This window comes from Ciconia boyciana, chromosome 16 (assembly GCF_034638445.1).
Source record: "Ciconia boyciana chromosome 16, ASM3463844v1, whole genome shotgun sequence".
Classification (NCBI taxonomy): Eukaryota; Metazoa; Chordata; class Aves; order Ciconiiformes; family Ciconiidae; genus Ciconia; species Ciconia boyciana.
Window position 1 is genome coordinate 5,238,793 of NC_132949.1, and position 13,420 is coordinate 5,252,212.

Genomic DNA, 13,420 nt, shown 5'->3' on the forward strand with positions numbered 1-13,420 from the left:
GGCTCAATAGACTTTTAAAAATTAGCCAAAACAAAGACACCCACAAAACAAGTTACAAATTGACTTTTCTACTTGAAGTTCTCCAAGCAAGTTAGGCTGATTAAGATTTTGGGGAATAAACTCTCTGAAGAGTTCCTAGAGAGTGAGACAATGGTATTGCTTGATCAGCAGTGGCAGGTAGTATGAAAACTACGAAAAAAAAAAATCCTCATCTTCACTAACTATTCATCCCATGATGTCCCTGGGACTAAGAGGTCAATTAGGTCTGCCAGAGTTTGGCCTCAGTTTCCAAAGATAGACAAATAGATATTTTGAGCCTGTGTAAACTTGACTGCGACTACAGTCTGGGTCTTGACCAGGTACTGAAACCCCAGAGAAGTCAGCAGGCTCGTTACTCCTACAAGGTCTGTTTTCTTACTTGCTAATGTAATTTCCTCTTGATTTAGCTTTGTGATAACTTTTTCACAGCAAAAGGAACAACAGACTTGAACTCCAAATCATATTCTCTGGGAACATATGTGAAAACATTTATCAGGGTGTTTCCTAATACTTGTTCCTCTTCCTAAAATAAAATTGTATTTGGCTAGTGTTTAACAGACTGTGTTTCTATACCCAGTTCTCTGACTCCCTCTCATCTCTTCCCTCCCAGCTGAGCTACTTCTCAAATAATATGTCAGTTAAAAACACATCACGGTATGGTCATTGTATGACTGCTATTCAAAGTTCATGTCATTTAGACTTTCATTGGCAGCTATTTTGTTCCATTAAAAAGTTCAAGACAGCAATTTGTGAATCTTGCTCAGCCAAGTAGAACTGTGAAAAAAAGGGGTTATTTCAAGAGTCAATTAATTGTCATTTGTCAGAGTGCTCCTCATTCAGTTTTTTTCCAGGCCTTGTCATGGGCTCACATCTGTCAGCCCCATGTTTCCCAGGCTGCTATCAGATGCCGTTACATTGAAAATAATGGGTTTATTCACACCATTTATTGGACTTCGTGTGGTAGACACATTTGTATATAATTTTATGGTGTAACAATTCCATTTGCATAAAATATAGGCAATTATGTGAGTCGGGCCAAAGCACTAAGGAAGAGTGGGAGGAACCACCATTAAAATAATAAAAGCTAATTGAGAAGAGGCAGATAATTTAGGTGAAAATACTATCATGAGCAATTCTTGATCCTAAATTAGTTCAACAGAACTTTAAGGAGGCGAGTTAGTTGTATTTTGTCTGTGTTTGTATTAAACGCCTTAATGTTTTTCAATGTAAGAAAAGATTGGTACTTTTTACAGCACCTACATTCCATTTTAAAAATCAAGTAGTTCTTGGTGGAGGAAGAAAGGGGTTTTTTTGCTTTAGGGTTAGGTTTTTCCCCCAATTTAGAGAGTTTCCACATTTGTCTGTAAAGGAATATTGTACGCTAGAAGCCTGATCCTGCAAATCCTACTTTTATTATCCTGACTGTAACAAGGTAATTTGTGTATGGTTCCATTTATACGAAGTTGAAAACAAAACTTTGAGATCAAATTATCAGCAACACTTTTCAATGAAGTGTAACAGTTTCTCTTTCGGAGTCAGGAATATAATTCTTGCAAAAGCAAATCTCCTAGGATTCAAGTCAAGCATTCATTTTGCATGAAACTGATACTCAAGCAGTTTGGCTATCCTTAATCTTGGCACTGTAATAGGTAAGGACATAGCAATTTTGCTGTAACCTCTCAAGTTCACAGTGAAGAGGGCTGTTGCTCTGTGGCAAGCTGTAATGATCGGTCTGACGGCAGACCTGGAGCCCCTATATTCCCTGTTGGCCCCCAATTAACTTTAGGTACTTGCCTATGGGTGACAGTGAGAGTATTCCTTTAACTAGTGAGGTATTATTTCCCTGAAGATAGAGCAATGGCTTTCTCAAACATTACTAGGATTATATCCTGAGACAAAATTATAAATATGCTAACTATGACTGTACTAATTACAGAAGCATGAATTACATATCTCTAAATTATCACTGTGGCATACTGAACCCAAAACTCATCACTTTGAAATGAAGAAAAGCATTTAGAAAAACTATAAAATATTCTTAACTCTGGCTCTCCATGACTAATTTGGAAGCCTTGCTAGATTTCAACAGAATGAGCTCAAGACCATTAAAAAGGGAGAAACGATACTCTTGGTAAAGGACAGAAAAAGAAAAAAACTATTCCTCTTCCCATGTTGAAGTTCAGCATATAAATCTCAGTGCAGAATGAGCTCCTGGAGAGGTGTTAAAACATGGGCTCTCTCACTGACAGCAGAAGGTACTAGATACTTGAGTCAGCGGCAAAGCTCAACATAAACCCTCGATTTCGAGACTTTGGCACGCAGCTCCTTATGCCTTCCTGCTAGAACTCTTAAGGTCTCTGAAAGCCACGACTTTGCCATTTCATACCGTGACAGAAGACTTATCATCCTACTTTGTTATACAAACAGGGTTCTTATCCTTTTGTTTGAGCAAAAGTTGAGCTTACATTTCAGCAAAAAATATTGAAGCATTTACCTTAAAAATAATAATAGAATTGGAGAAGGGGAGTGAAAGAGTCAAACCTCTAACAAAGGGAATAAGCCTGTATTCATATAATTCATTTCCTACAGAATGGTATGTTGAAAATTCAGTGCATCTGAAACTGCACAGAAAAGGCAAGGTAGACATGAGGAAAAGACCAGCTGCATTCAAAAAGGGCCAAATCCACTCTGGTGTAAGCAGGCAAAACCTCATTCAAATCAGTCAAGAAGACTTAGCCCGCTGCGTCTATTCACAAACCTTTACTTCATGGTGTTGGTCCAGTCATTCAAAGACTCATCAGAGATTCTTGCAGCTCTTCTGTCTTTCAATGAACAGAGGAAACATCCTGTCCCTCTTTTGATTCTCTATCTATACATCAGGCACAAGTCCAGCAAGGAACAAATGATTAAGTGCATAAAGAGCCCCGCTGCTTTATGAAATGTTACAGATCAGAAGGATTATGGAAAAGGCTTCACTTCATTCCTGGAAGAGGCTGAAAGACTTAAGCTTGCCGTGCCGAAGGGGAAAATGTTCAACATGTTTTCCTCAGTAAAGATAATTCATTGGGTTAAATTCAACCACAGTAAAGAAAGACGACCACTTGTTTGCTTGCAGTTGTTCGCAAATGTGTTTTGACTATAACTTAGGTCCCCCCTTCCCCATACTAGGTCTAGCTCAAATCTTAAAGTTGGCACTAATGAGAGACAACACCCAAATTCCACCAAGAACTGTCTCTCATTGCCTCAGCTCTCCATATGTGAAACAGTGATGGTATTTAACCCCTTCTGACCCAATTTTCCTGAATGCAGAGTTGGAGAAATTGATCCCCAAAGACTGAAAAAAACATGAAGATGAACATGAAGATGCTTTTGGCATTCTTACTTTTTTTTTTTTTTTAGGTACCTATTCCCTGAATACATGAATCACTGTGCTTTTGTAAGGCTGCCTGGCCCTATTTATCCAACTTGAAAGGAGGAAAATCCACAGAATTTTTGAGAAACAATGGAATGAAGAGTTTATTTAGTGCCATAAAAGATGTTTTCTCTTCTATATGGTTCTTGAACATAGAATGACAAACTCCCGGGATGTGGAACTTCCTGTAATAGATCTCTGGAACCGTACTGATTATGTCTCCTTTAGAACGTCTAGGACTCTTTTGAAAGGTTTTATCATCTATGGAGAGAACAAGCAACAGAACAGATCTTACATGGAAGACTGCTGCTTTATGGAAGATGCTGACTCTAATCATTAAGCAAGAATTACAGTCAGCTGTAGCTTAAACTCCTTGTTGCTGTTCTTCACCTCTCTTACTCCCAGTCCACCTTTCTATCTTTATAAATTGGCTTCATTTTTGCTGGTTTGAATGCTCCATGCCCTCAATACAATTGGTCTCTGCCTGTTCTTTTGCAAGGCGGGCAAATAAAGAAGTGTGGGTGAACTCAGGATACATTCAATGACATACATAATGAAGCAGTGGGCATTACAAGCTGCTTGCATAATATGTTTTGTCTCTGTCTGTTCAACCTCTTGTTGTCCGAGAAGACTAAAATGAGCACATAAACACAATTGTTGGCTCCTGTTATACATAAACCAACACAGCCAGCGCAAGGAAGATTATTCCCCTTTAGCTTTTACTCTACCGTGGCTAAAGAAAGGAGTCTATGGTTCAGCTAGAAACTATGTGAGGTAAGATGCCAGGGGAAGAAACATTGCTTGCTGCCCTCAAAACTAAGTACCTGGAAAACCACAATACACCCGAGGCCGACAAAGCTTAAAACATGGGGAGACAAAATTAAAATGCCCTGACTTAACCACAGTTCCTTGCTATGATAATGGCTGTCCACCTTGTCACACTAATAAAGTCACTGAAATTAAAGAGTGTATGACCTGATCTTATGTTACTCTTCAACTACTTTACTGCTCTTCCACTGATTCAAATTTTCCATCTTATCCCAACAGAAACACTAGCTGCTTTGCCCCACTTGTTACTCATGTCTGTATCTAAACATCCTCAGTCTTGATGTTGGAAGAAATTTGGACCAAATGTAAACAGCAGCAGCACTACTGATTTTAGCACAGCAGAACTTTTTTCGAGTGTGGGCACTCTATACATTACATGTTTTCCCCAAAAAAGTCAGAATATTTGTTTAAAGTCTGAAACAAATGAAAACAAAAAGATTTTCTCAAAAAAAGCTTTTTGCAGCACCACTTGAAAACACTCAGGTACCTCTACTAGTTACGGGTATCATGATAGTTATCTCAACTCTATGCAATATAGGGAGATTACAGTTAAACAGAATTAGAGATCATAGATGTTGGATATATAAGCTCTTCATTATTCTCACCAATTGCAAGGATTTCAGGTTGCTCATTGGCTGACAAGTCCACAGAGCTGTGGATTAAATCACCAGATCACATGTGTTTAACTATGTTGTTTCACTTCACACTGGGTTATTTTAGTTTTTCAACCACTCATTCACTAAACTACTTATTTGCTTTAAAAAGAACACATTATTTCAAAGGGATGATGCTCTATGAAAGCAAATATTAATTATGACATTAATACTATAAAAGATGGCTAAGGCCCCTTTAAAAGGCAAAAACCCACACAAGTTTGACATATACAAGTATACAAAACAAGAAGAAATGCAGTACCTCCTACCTATACTAAAAGAACATATTTTATCTCATATTTACAGTGCAAATACCAACCAAAAAAGAGTGCTCCATTTGAAATCTCAAATGTAGCACTGATCTCCAGCTCTCAAAACCCATGTGCTCAGATATTCCTGTACATCCAATACTTTACAATGGCCAGTTTGCTTAGGTCTTTCCTGTTGTGCACTAAACAATAACTAGAGCTAGTTGTGGGCCCAGTACTATGAATACCAAATATTACATCCTCACCCAGACAATGCTACAACCCAAACTTCTGATTATTTCAATGCATTTCCCAAACACCTTTTCTCATCTGGTAGTGATGCAGCGTTAGTGTTCATATTAGCTAAAGTGCAGTGTCCCTCACTGACCTGTTTGCATGGGGAGCAAAATCAGATGCTGTCAAACATGCAGAAATCAACAGAGTGCTGCAGAATTACATCAGCTGTGATTTTGCTCCAGAGGGTTAGTTAATCTCTCTGCTAACATACAGAAGGCAGAAAACCTGGCAAACCTGCCAGTTCCCTGAAGGTTTAGTAACTATGGCTAAGACTATAGTTAGCATTCATTAAAAAAAAAAAAAGCGCCATTTGGAAGGGAAATCAAGTAGAGATGCGGGGAGGAGAGAAAAAAAATGTAGAGAAAAAGCTCATAGTATGTACACAGAGCAAAAGATGTTAGAGAGAATTTTGTAATACTGAGCACAAGCTGCTTTCTAACCACAAAAAAAGAGACACAACTTTTTCAAAATTCAGAGTTATTTTGTAAGGCAAAGAAGATGTGAAGAAGAAGAAGCTAATGAAAGTAATGCAAATGTGGATTAAAAGTCAGAGTTTACAGGGCTCACAGAGCCATTATCTTCAGGAAATTTTCCAGGCCCCAGTTTTGGTGAAATTGTTAGCTTTAGTCCTTGGTTTTAACTCTACTTCAGACTCAGTATCCAAAAACTGGGTTGAAATTTTCAACTCTCAACTCCGGTGTCACTCCTGTCAGTTGAGCTGAAACTCACATGGGTTGGCTCCTCTTTCTCTGGCAGCCTGGTAAATGAACATGAAATCTTTAAACCGAGGAGCACAGCCCAACCAAGCTTCACCAAAATGTTCATTTCCAGTGAAAAGGAAATCTCCACCTCCCTTCTTCACCTTGCACTGTAGCAGGGTTCGTATAGGGCCTCGCCATTCACCACTTGCTTCGTCCTGCTGGAAAATTCTGTTTTTCTGTCTGTAGACTTTCTGGATGCTGACATCAACCTGTGACATGTGGTTCTCTGAATCATGGGAAACATTTCGGATAGATCCTTTCACCACTAGATGTGAAGAAGACAGGAGTTGGTTATGGAGCAGCAGGTAAGTAGTTCAGGTACTAGGAGCTCACTGAATGAAATAATTGGAGAAACAGATTTGTTGTGCAGTTTGTACTCCTACCACCTACAAGTGGACACATTTCTGAGCTTACACTGCATCCTTTACACAGAGGATCCCTACTCAAACAGTGCTATGTGTTTGGAAGCATGCTTTATCACTACTCAAATCAGCTACATCTGAGCAAAAAGCATATAAACTTGCTTGATAATGCAAAACAGCAGTAAAGGATAAAAAAGCACATGAAAAGAGCTCAGGTCAGGGATTCAGTTTTTTCAGTCCATATTCCAAGACAATGACTGTCACAGACCACCTCCTTCCTGTTCTCCAGGGGACTGTGAAGTTTTTCCTTTGACAGCAGAAACAGAGGTTGATCCAAGGAGAACTAGAATATGATTTGATTGGAAAAAATAGGAGCTTGTTAAATGTTTTTCATTTAAAGGTTTGAGATTTTTTTTCCCCTCAAAAGAAAATGGCATTCATCCATCAAAAGACACTTTGGGAGTTGATGAACAACATGCAGAACTCTTAGCATGGCTTTATTTGAAGCCTTATTTTAAAAAAATCACATAGCATACATGTACCTCCTTCTCCCAAAATGATCCTAGCTGTTTTCTAGGAACAAAAGCGTAATAAGCCACAGTCTTTCTGACTGAAAGCATCCTTTGCATCAACTGTGCAGAGGATGAAACATCCCATCTGACAGGTGTTTGCTGTCCTGAAGCCATCTCTCTCATTCTCACCACCCTCATTTTTCATAGCAATCAATTATTCTTCTATCAACCAAATTAATTTCAATCCCATACCCAGAGAAGGCTCAGAAAGAAACATGCCACCATGTGAGCCAAGAGCTCTTGAGCAAATGAGAGGTTACCAATGCAACGGGAACATCACCATGCTTCTGCCACAAAACTCTTTTGTTCGGTTACAGAGAACTCAACAACCCAAGAGGCAGAAAAAGCTTATTTCTGAAGTTTCCGAGAACTTCCTCGTCTAATTCAATTTCCAAGGGAATCCAGAATTTTGTGTAACAGATGTCTCTGCTCTCCATCTCCCTTTTTGTGTGATCATTTTTAGTCAGATGCAGTCAAGTCTATTGACAAGCTATAATGCACTTGTTCCTGGTGCTCCAAGTCGCTCCTGCGCTGCTCAGGGCCTAGTGACTAAAGACCTCCATCTTAAGAATAACTATAAAGCCCCTATTCACTCCCAGTGTCATTTACACTTTCATTAGCAGCTATTTTCTCTAATTAAAAAAGTTGATGATAGCGATTTGTGAGCTTAGGGCAAGGAAGTCAGGCCATAAATAGAGACAGTTCAAAGGGCTATTTCTTCTGGTCTGTTGCTGCTGTAAGTCTAAGTGCCCCCCATTGTGTGCCTGGGCCCCCACATCTGTCAGTGTCTGGTCTTTCAGGGAGTGCAGAGGGAGAGCGCCTTGCATGGGAACTGATAACTTCATCAAGGAGGAACAATGGGCTGGAATGCATCAATTAAATTAGAAAAAGAAGAAAAATTACCAGCTAAGGAGCACTCTAAGGGAAGCGTGCTCTACACTCTGTTTTTATATTAGCACAATGACGTTGGCATTTGATTTCATCAGTAGCCTTGAAGTATGGCAACCTCTAGTAGGAAAGCAGTAATTTGGTGGGGGTTTTTAAACATTGAATAGGAGTAAACATAGTTCATAGTTTAATTTCTTTACACAGGTAAATTTACAGCAATATAATTGTGGCCACGTGGAGAGGCAGCTCTACAGCTTTAGCTATTGGACATAATCAGAGAGGTACAAATTTTCATATGCAAAACTATGGGAATAAAATGAACAAATCATGATCGAGAGAAAAATAAAAGAAAAAATGATATTGCATTATTAAGTAGAGAAAATGGAGAAAGCTTTTAATGTACCATCAACTCAGTATTTCTTATTATTTCTTACCTTATGGAATATTAACTGCTCTGTTTTCTCATAAGGCATGAAACCTAACCAGTATGTCACTGAAGGAAGTTTAAATCACCTGAAATCCTTAGCTAAGTTACAAACAACTCACTACCTCTGTAGAGAAAGAACTAGGAAGTGTGCAAATTGTGAGGGAAGAGAGAGTGCATATTCATCATTGGGGGGGAAAAAAAAAACAAACCAAAAATGGATGAAGGGAGTAAAAAGGAGCATACCAAGCATGTATAACCTGTGTGTATGTGCATCTACACGCATGTGACTTTGCTACGTGTGAGAGCCAGCAGCACACTTGTAAGAATTACTTTCAGTTCAGTTTTAGATCGTAACCTTTCTGCCTGCAGGAAATGAGGACCTTGAAAGAAAGCTTCTCCCTTCTAGGTTTCCTTCCCCCCTCCCCCCCCCCCCCCCCTTCAAATTCTTTTTCACACAGATAGTTTCTTTTGCAGATCAGAGAGCACGGTCATGCTGTTATTTTAAGAAAAGAAGCAAATAAATCCAAATAATCAATGCATAATTAAAGGCAGAATAACTTCCCTTTAGTCGGCTTACCAAAATCACTGCTGCAAATGGCCATAAGAAGTTCCACGTTGTCACAAGGACGGCACATAGCTAAAAAAAAAAGAACAGTTAGTTACTTATAATACTATAGTATGTCTCATTGCTAAAGGACTGGTGAATTAAGAGAGGAAATGGGGCAGTACTAGCTTAAAGAGCATTCTGATCAGATGCAAACCAAAATTCTTGTTATGCAAATACAGCGGAAGCAAAAAAATAAGCACAGAGGATTTGTAAGAGCCCTTGAGCGACAACAGGGCCTGAGAGCATATAATCCCTTTAACAACTGATGAAGCATGCAAAAAATATAGCAGAAAACGCAGGACCTGGCACATACCTACCCTCCATCATTTTTCAACCTTTTCAAATTTGGTTCTGTTTTGATAGAAAGAGGGAAGATTCTCCTATATTACTTCTGGATCACAAAAGACAACAATAAAGACAAGCATCTATATGTGTGCTAGGAGCTACGATGACTTCAGACAACGCGCAGCTCTGCAGCCAGGGAACACTCCGGTATTGCCTACTGCAACGTTAGTAATCCAGCGTGGATGTGGTTGCATTTTATTCCAAGAGTGGGGTAGCAGCATAAGTCATTCAATATATTAGTGATAAAAGAAAACACCCCATGCTACATCTGAAGCCTTCATAAGTCTAACACCAGGTCATAGAGTTCATTGAATCAGTCGGGCTCTGTTGCCCCATAAATGTAATTTGTTATCCACACACTTGGTACATAGCCTGCTTGTTATCAAAAGCTCCCGTCTTGAGCACTGGGCGATCAGGCCAGTGATCCTATTAAGCACTTCCTAAAATAAGCATGTTCCCTGAGTTAACGCCATGAAGCTCCAGCAAACAGCAAAGCTATGCAAAGCGGCACTTTGGACAACAAGGTTAACAAAGAGGAGAGGACAACCCAAAAGTACTATAGTTGCTCTTTTTATTTAACCCCTCCATTTTAAGGGCAGCTTCTTGCCATTGCAACATGGCTTGTACACTCCCCTTTTTAACAGGAGGTTTGCCCAGGGTATTCTTTATTGGGGCAGTAGGGATATAACAGCAGCAGTAGGTGGGTCCTGATTTTTCAGAGCTGGGATGGAAAAGGGCCTTCTTCAACCTCAGTGCTCCTTGGATACATAAATGTGCGTGTGAGTAAAGTATTATTAGGTGCAGGATTATGCTGGTGTAAGAATAGGAAAGAAAGGTAAATGAAGTTTCCAGCCATTTAGATGGCTAATCCCATTTTCAAAAGATCAGTCTAGTTTCCAGTGACTGCCTTGAGGCCTTGGGTTCCTGATGAATTTAAATCCCTTCTGAACATGGGATTTGGGCTCCTAATACCCACTCGGGTGTTCTCGGTGATGGTACTGCCAGGGGCTGGGGACACCCATGATCGCAGTGCATACATCCAGGACCAAGCTAGCTGCTAACGGAGAGACAGAGTTTCTCTTTATACCGCAGTCTTCCCTCCCGTGCCTACAGGGTGCCCCTCACTGTGGAAATCTGAAAACATACTGCGCCCACCGAACAGTCAGTGAGCTGGCAGAAGGACCTCCCTCGCAGTGACAAACCCCTCAGCCCAAACAGCTTCTGTCACTAGGGACGCATGGGCAAGGTCAATGGATATTGGATGCCACCTTGGCTCTGCCCCAACAGCAGAGCCCCGAGGCTGGCCCTGCTCTTACCTTCGACCAGTGCCATCTTTTTGAAGTCGGGGCCAGCAGCACTCTGGTTGCTCAGCAGCTCATACTGGAAGCTGGCCGTCCGGCGGCTGATGTCCCTCTGCGGGCTGGCCTGCAGGAAGAGGGCCACTCGTTGCGGTGTGTGGGCACTGAAGCAAGACACGTGGTGGGGTCGAGCCCCTTCTGCCTCGCTTACCACCAGATGCAGCTGCCCAGCACGTTCCATGTAGATGCTGGCACCCTGGAAGTCACTAGCAGGCTTGATGCAGACAGTGGTGTGCCGGGCACTGGAGAGGTTGGGCTCCAGAACGACACGCAGGGCTCGTGCTGGGTACATCCATTCCAGGGAGCCCTCGGTGCAGCGCAGATGGACCTGCTCCACTGCGCGGGAACGGGGCTCCCAGCTCAAGCCGCTGCCAAGACAATACCATCAGTCCATCACTAACGATACCCACAGCACAGGCAGAACAGCCCAGCGGTCACTGCCACGCTGGCTGCCCAAAGATCCAAGTCCTACTCCCAACTCTGACTCTATCCTAACAACTCTTAAGTTAACTTCCCCCAGCTGGGCTGCCTTCCCTCCCTCCCTCTGACCACAGCTGCAGCACCGTGGGGAAGGGAGGGGGATTGCTCACGCCTGGTGCCACACCAAGGTGCACAGAAAGGCGCCTCAGCCCCTTTTGCCGACCTGCAAATCCATGCTTGGATGCCTGCAGCATCCAGAAAAATGACAGAGGGCAACTTCTCTCTGCTAAATAGCAACAAAAACTTTCTGTGTGATAGGACTGGCCAATGCTCAGCTCTCCAGAAAAATCCCACCTGTAGGCAGGTAGGGGAGAGAGCCACTGACTTGCAGTAGGAGCTGCACAATGAGTACTGATGTTATGTCTGAAAAGTTGGGTTTAAAAGCCTAAATTTCTAAAATTATTTTTAACGCTTCTGGTAAGAGTTCATCAAGAAAACGTTCCTAATCGAAGCAGGCAGCGCTGACCCTGCTTCTGAGCTCTTGCTCAAGCTGGTGCAATTTCATTGCTTTCTGAAAAGTTACTTTTGCCTACGTCACTTAGGAAAATCGAATCCATAACAGCAGAATTAGTTAAAAAAGAGACAACAAAATGCTGCGGAAAGGGGTATGATTTTTGAGAAAGCTTTGTCGCGTTTTTCCCTGTCAAAGTCACAAAAGAAAAACCGCCAGCAAGGCAGAGCTGCCACCCTCCTCACCTGTAACCGGCTGTTCCCCTGCCGCACGCAACGGGTGAGACCCCAAGGAGCCGCCGGCCCCGCAACGGCCCCGGAGCGCCGAGGCGGGGCTGCGGCACCGGGACCCGGCTACCAGGACGGGTCCGGCCCGGTGCCCGCCGGCCCCTCGGAGCCCCCGCTTCAGCGGAGCCCCCGGCCGTTACCCGCCTACCTGCCCCTCCAGCTGCAGTGGTCGGCGGCGCCCGGCCGCTGCCCGCCGCCCGCCAGCAGCAGCAGCCGCAGCACGGCCAGGAGGCAGGGCGAGCCCCGCTCCGCGGCCATGCCGGGCCCGGCCGGCAGCCCCGGCGCAGAGACGCGGCGGCCGGGCGCGGGCCGGGCTATAAGCGCCGGCGGGAGGCGGGGGGTGCCGGGGCCCGGCCGCCGCCCCCCCGCCCCCGCCCCGGTCGCTCTGCGAGCACCAGGGCGGCCGCAGGTCCCCACGGCGCGGGCCTCGGCAGTGCGGCAGCAAGAACAGAGCCCCGACCCCGGCGGGGGGCCCGGCGGCGATGCTCCGCCGCCCCGGCCGCTGCCTTTCTGCTGCCGCAGCGCCTTCTGCATCGCACGGGCCAGGCGGCCCCCCTTTGTCTTTAAAATGTTTAAAAGTGATTAATAACAGTTTCTCACTGCAGTTTAGGAACACACAAAAATCGTGTCAACATAATCAAAGCAAACATTGAATGGCTGATGGAAATTCAGTAGTTCCAACTTTTGCTTTCACGAGCACCTTTCAGGGGCGCGTGCACAAGAAAGCACAAGGGCCTGCAATTATCATGCTAAAAGCCGGGCTGTGCCTGCCAGTAATTAGATTTCTATATGCATTGCCCTTTCTGTATTTTCCGTGAACGCCATGGGGAACTGCTCTTTTGCAGGTCTGAGAGCGAGGCTCTTTCCTGCAGCTCTCAGGCGTGGAATCAGGATTTTGCAGCAGGCCGGGGACAATGGCCCTCGGCGCTGCTGGGTGGCACATGCGAAGAGCTGCGCAGCTTTGTTCCCCACTCAGCGTGACAGTGCCCACGGTCACCAGGACTCTCCAGCCATCTGTTACCTTGTGGTTAGCAGCATGTTCTCACATTGCCTACAGATGCACAAGGAAAGAGAAGCAGAGTTCGTCCCTTGCATTTCTGCAATTAGGGCTTTTCCTCAAGAGGAAAATATATTTGCTAGAGGAGATATCCTGAAATCCGAGTTTTAGCCCTCAAGTGTCTAACACTGGACTCCCTGAATCTTATTTGGACTCTCACACAACCACGTTAATATTTTACATTTTTACTTTTACTATCAAAAGACAGAAACAGAATTTCAGTCGTGATTTGCACTTTTCTAAGATTGCGTGTTCTTCCCCACACGTATCTGTGGTATGACTTCTTACACAACTTTAGGCTAAAGTCTGGCTCAAGTTGGTGGTGTGCACGGTTTACTCCAACAGTTC

The 13,420-nt window shown here is 43.4% G+C and overlaps 1 protein-coding gene across 3 annotated transcripts; it reads right to left on the minus strand.

Annotated features, from left to right (window-relative positions):
* Positions 1 to 4,894: 4,894 nt before the first annotated feature.
* On the minus strand, positions 4,895 to 12,290 carry LOC140660312 (meteorin-like protein). 3 transcript variants are annotated; one of them, XM_072881049.1, is made up of 5 exons: positions 12,164 to 12,290; positions 10,949 to 11,165; positions 10,756 to 10,864; positions 9,065 to 9,124; positions 4,895 to 6,503 (listed from the first exon to the last, which is right to left on the minus strand). In XM_072881049.1, the coding sequence occupies exons 1-5, from the start codon at positions 12,271 to 12,273 to the stop codon at positions 6,187 to 6,189; spliced, it is 813 nt and encodes a 270-aa protein (XP_072737150.1). In that variant the 5' UTR covers positions 12,274 to 12,290; the 3' UTR covers positions 4,895 to 6,186. The 3 variants fall into 3 exon arrangements, with proteins under 3 accessions (XP_072737150.1, XP_072737151.1, XP_072737149.1); XM_072881050.1 differs by having other exon boundaries at positions 4,895 to 6,234; positions 6,340 to 6,503; positions 10,756 to 11,165; XM_072881048.1 differs by having other exon boundaries at positions 10,756 to 11,165.
* Between the last annotated feature and the right edge of the window lie 1,130 nt (positions 12,291 to 13,420).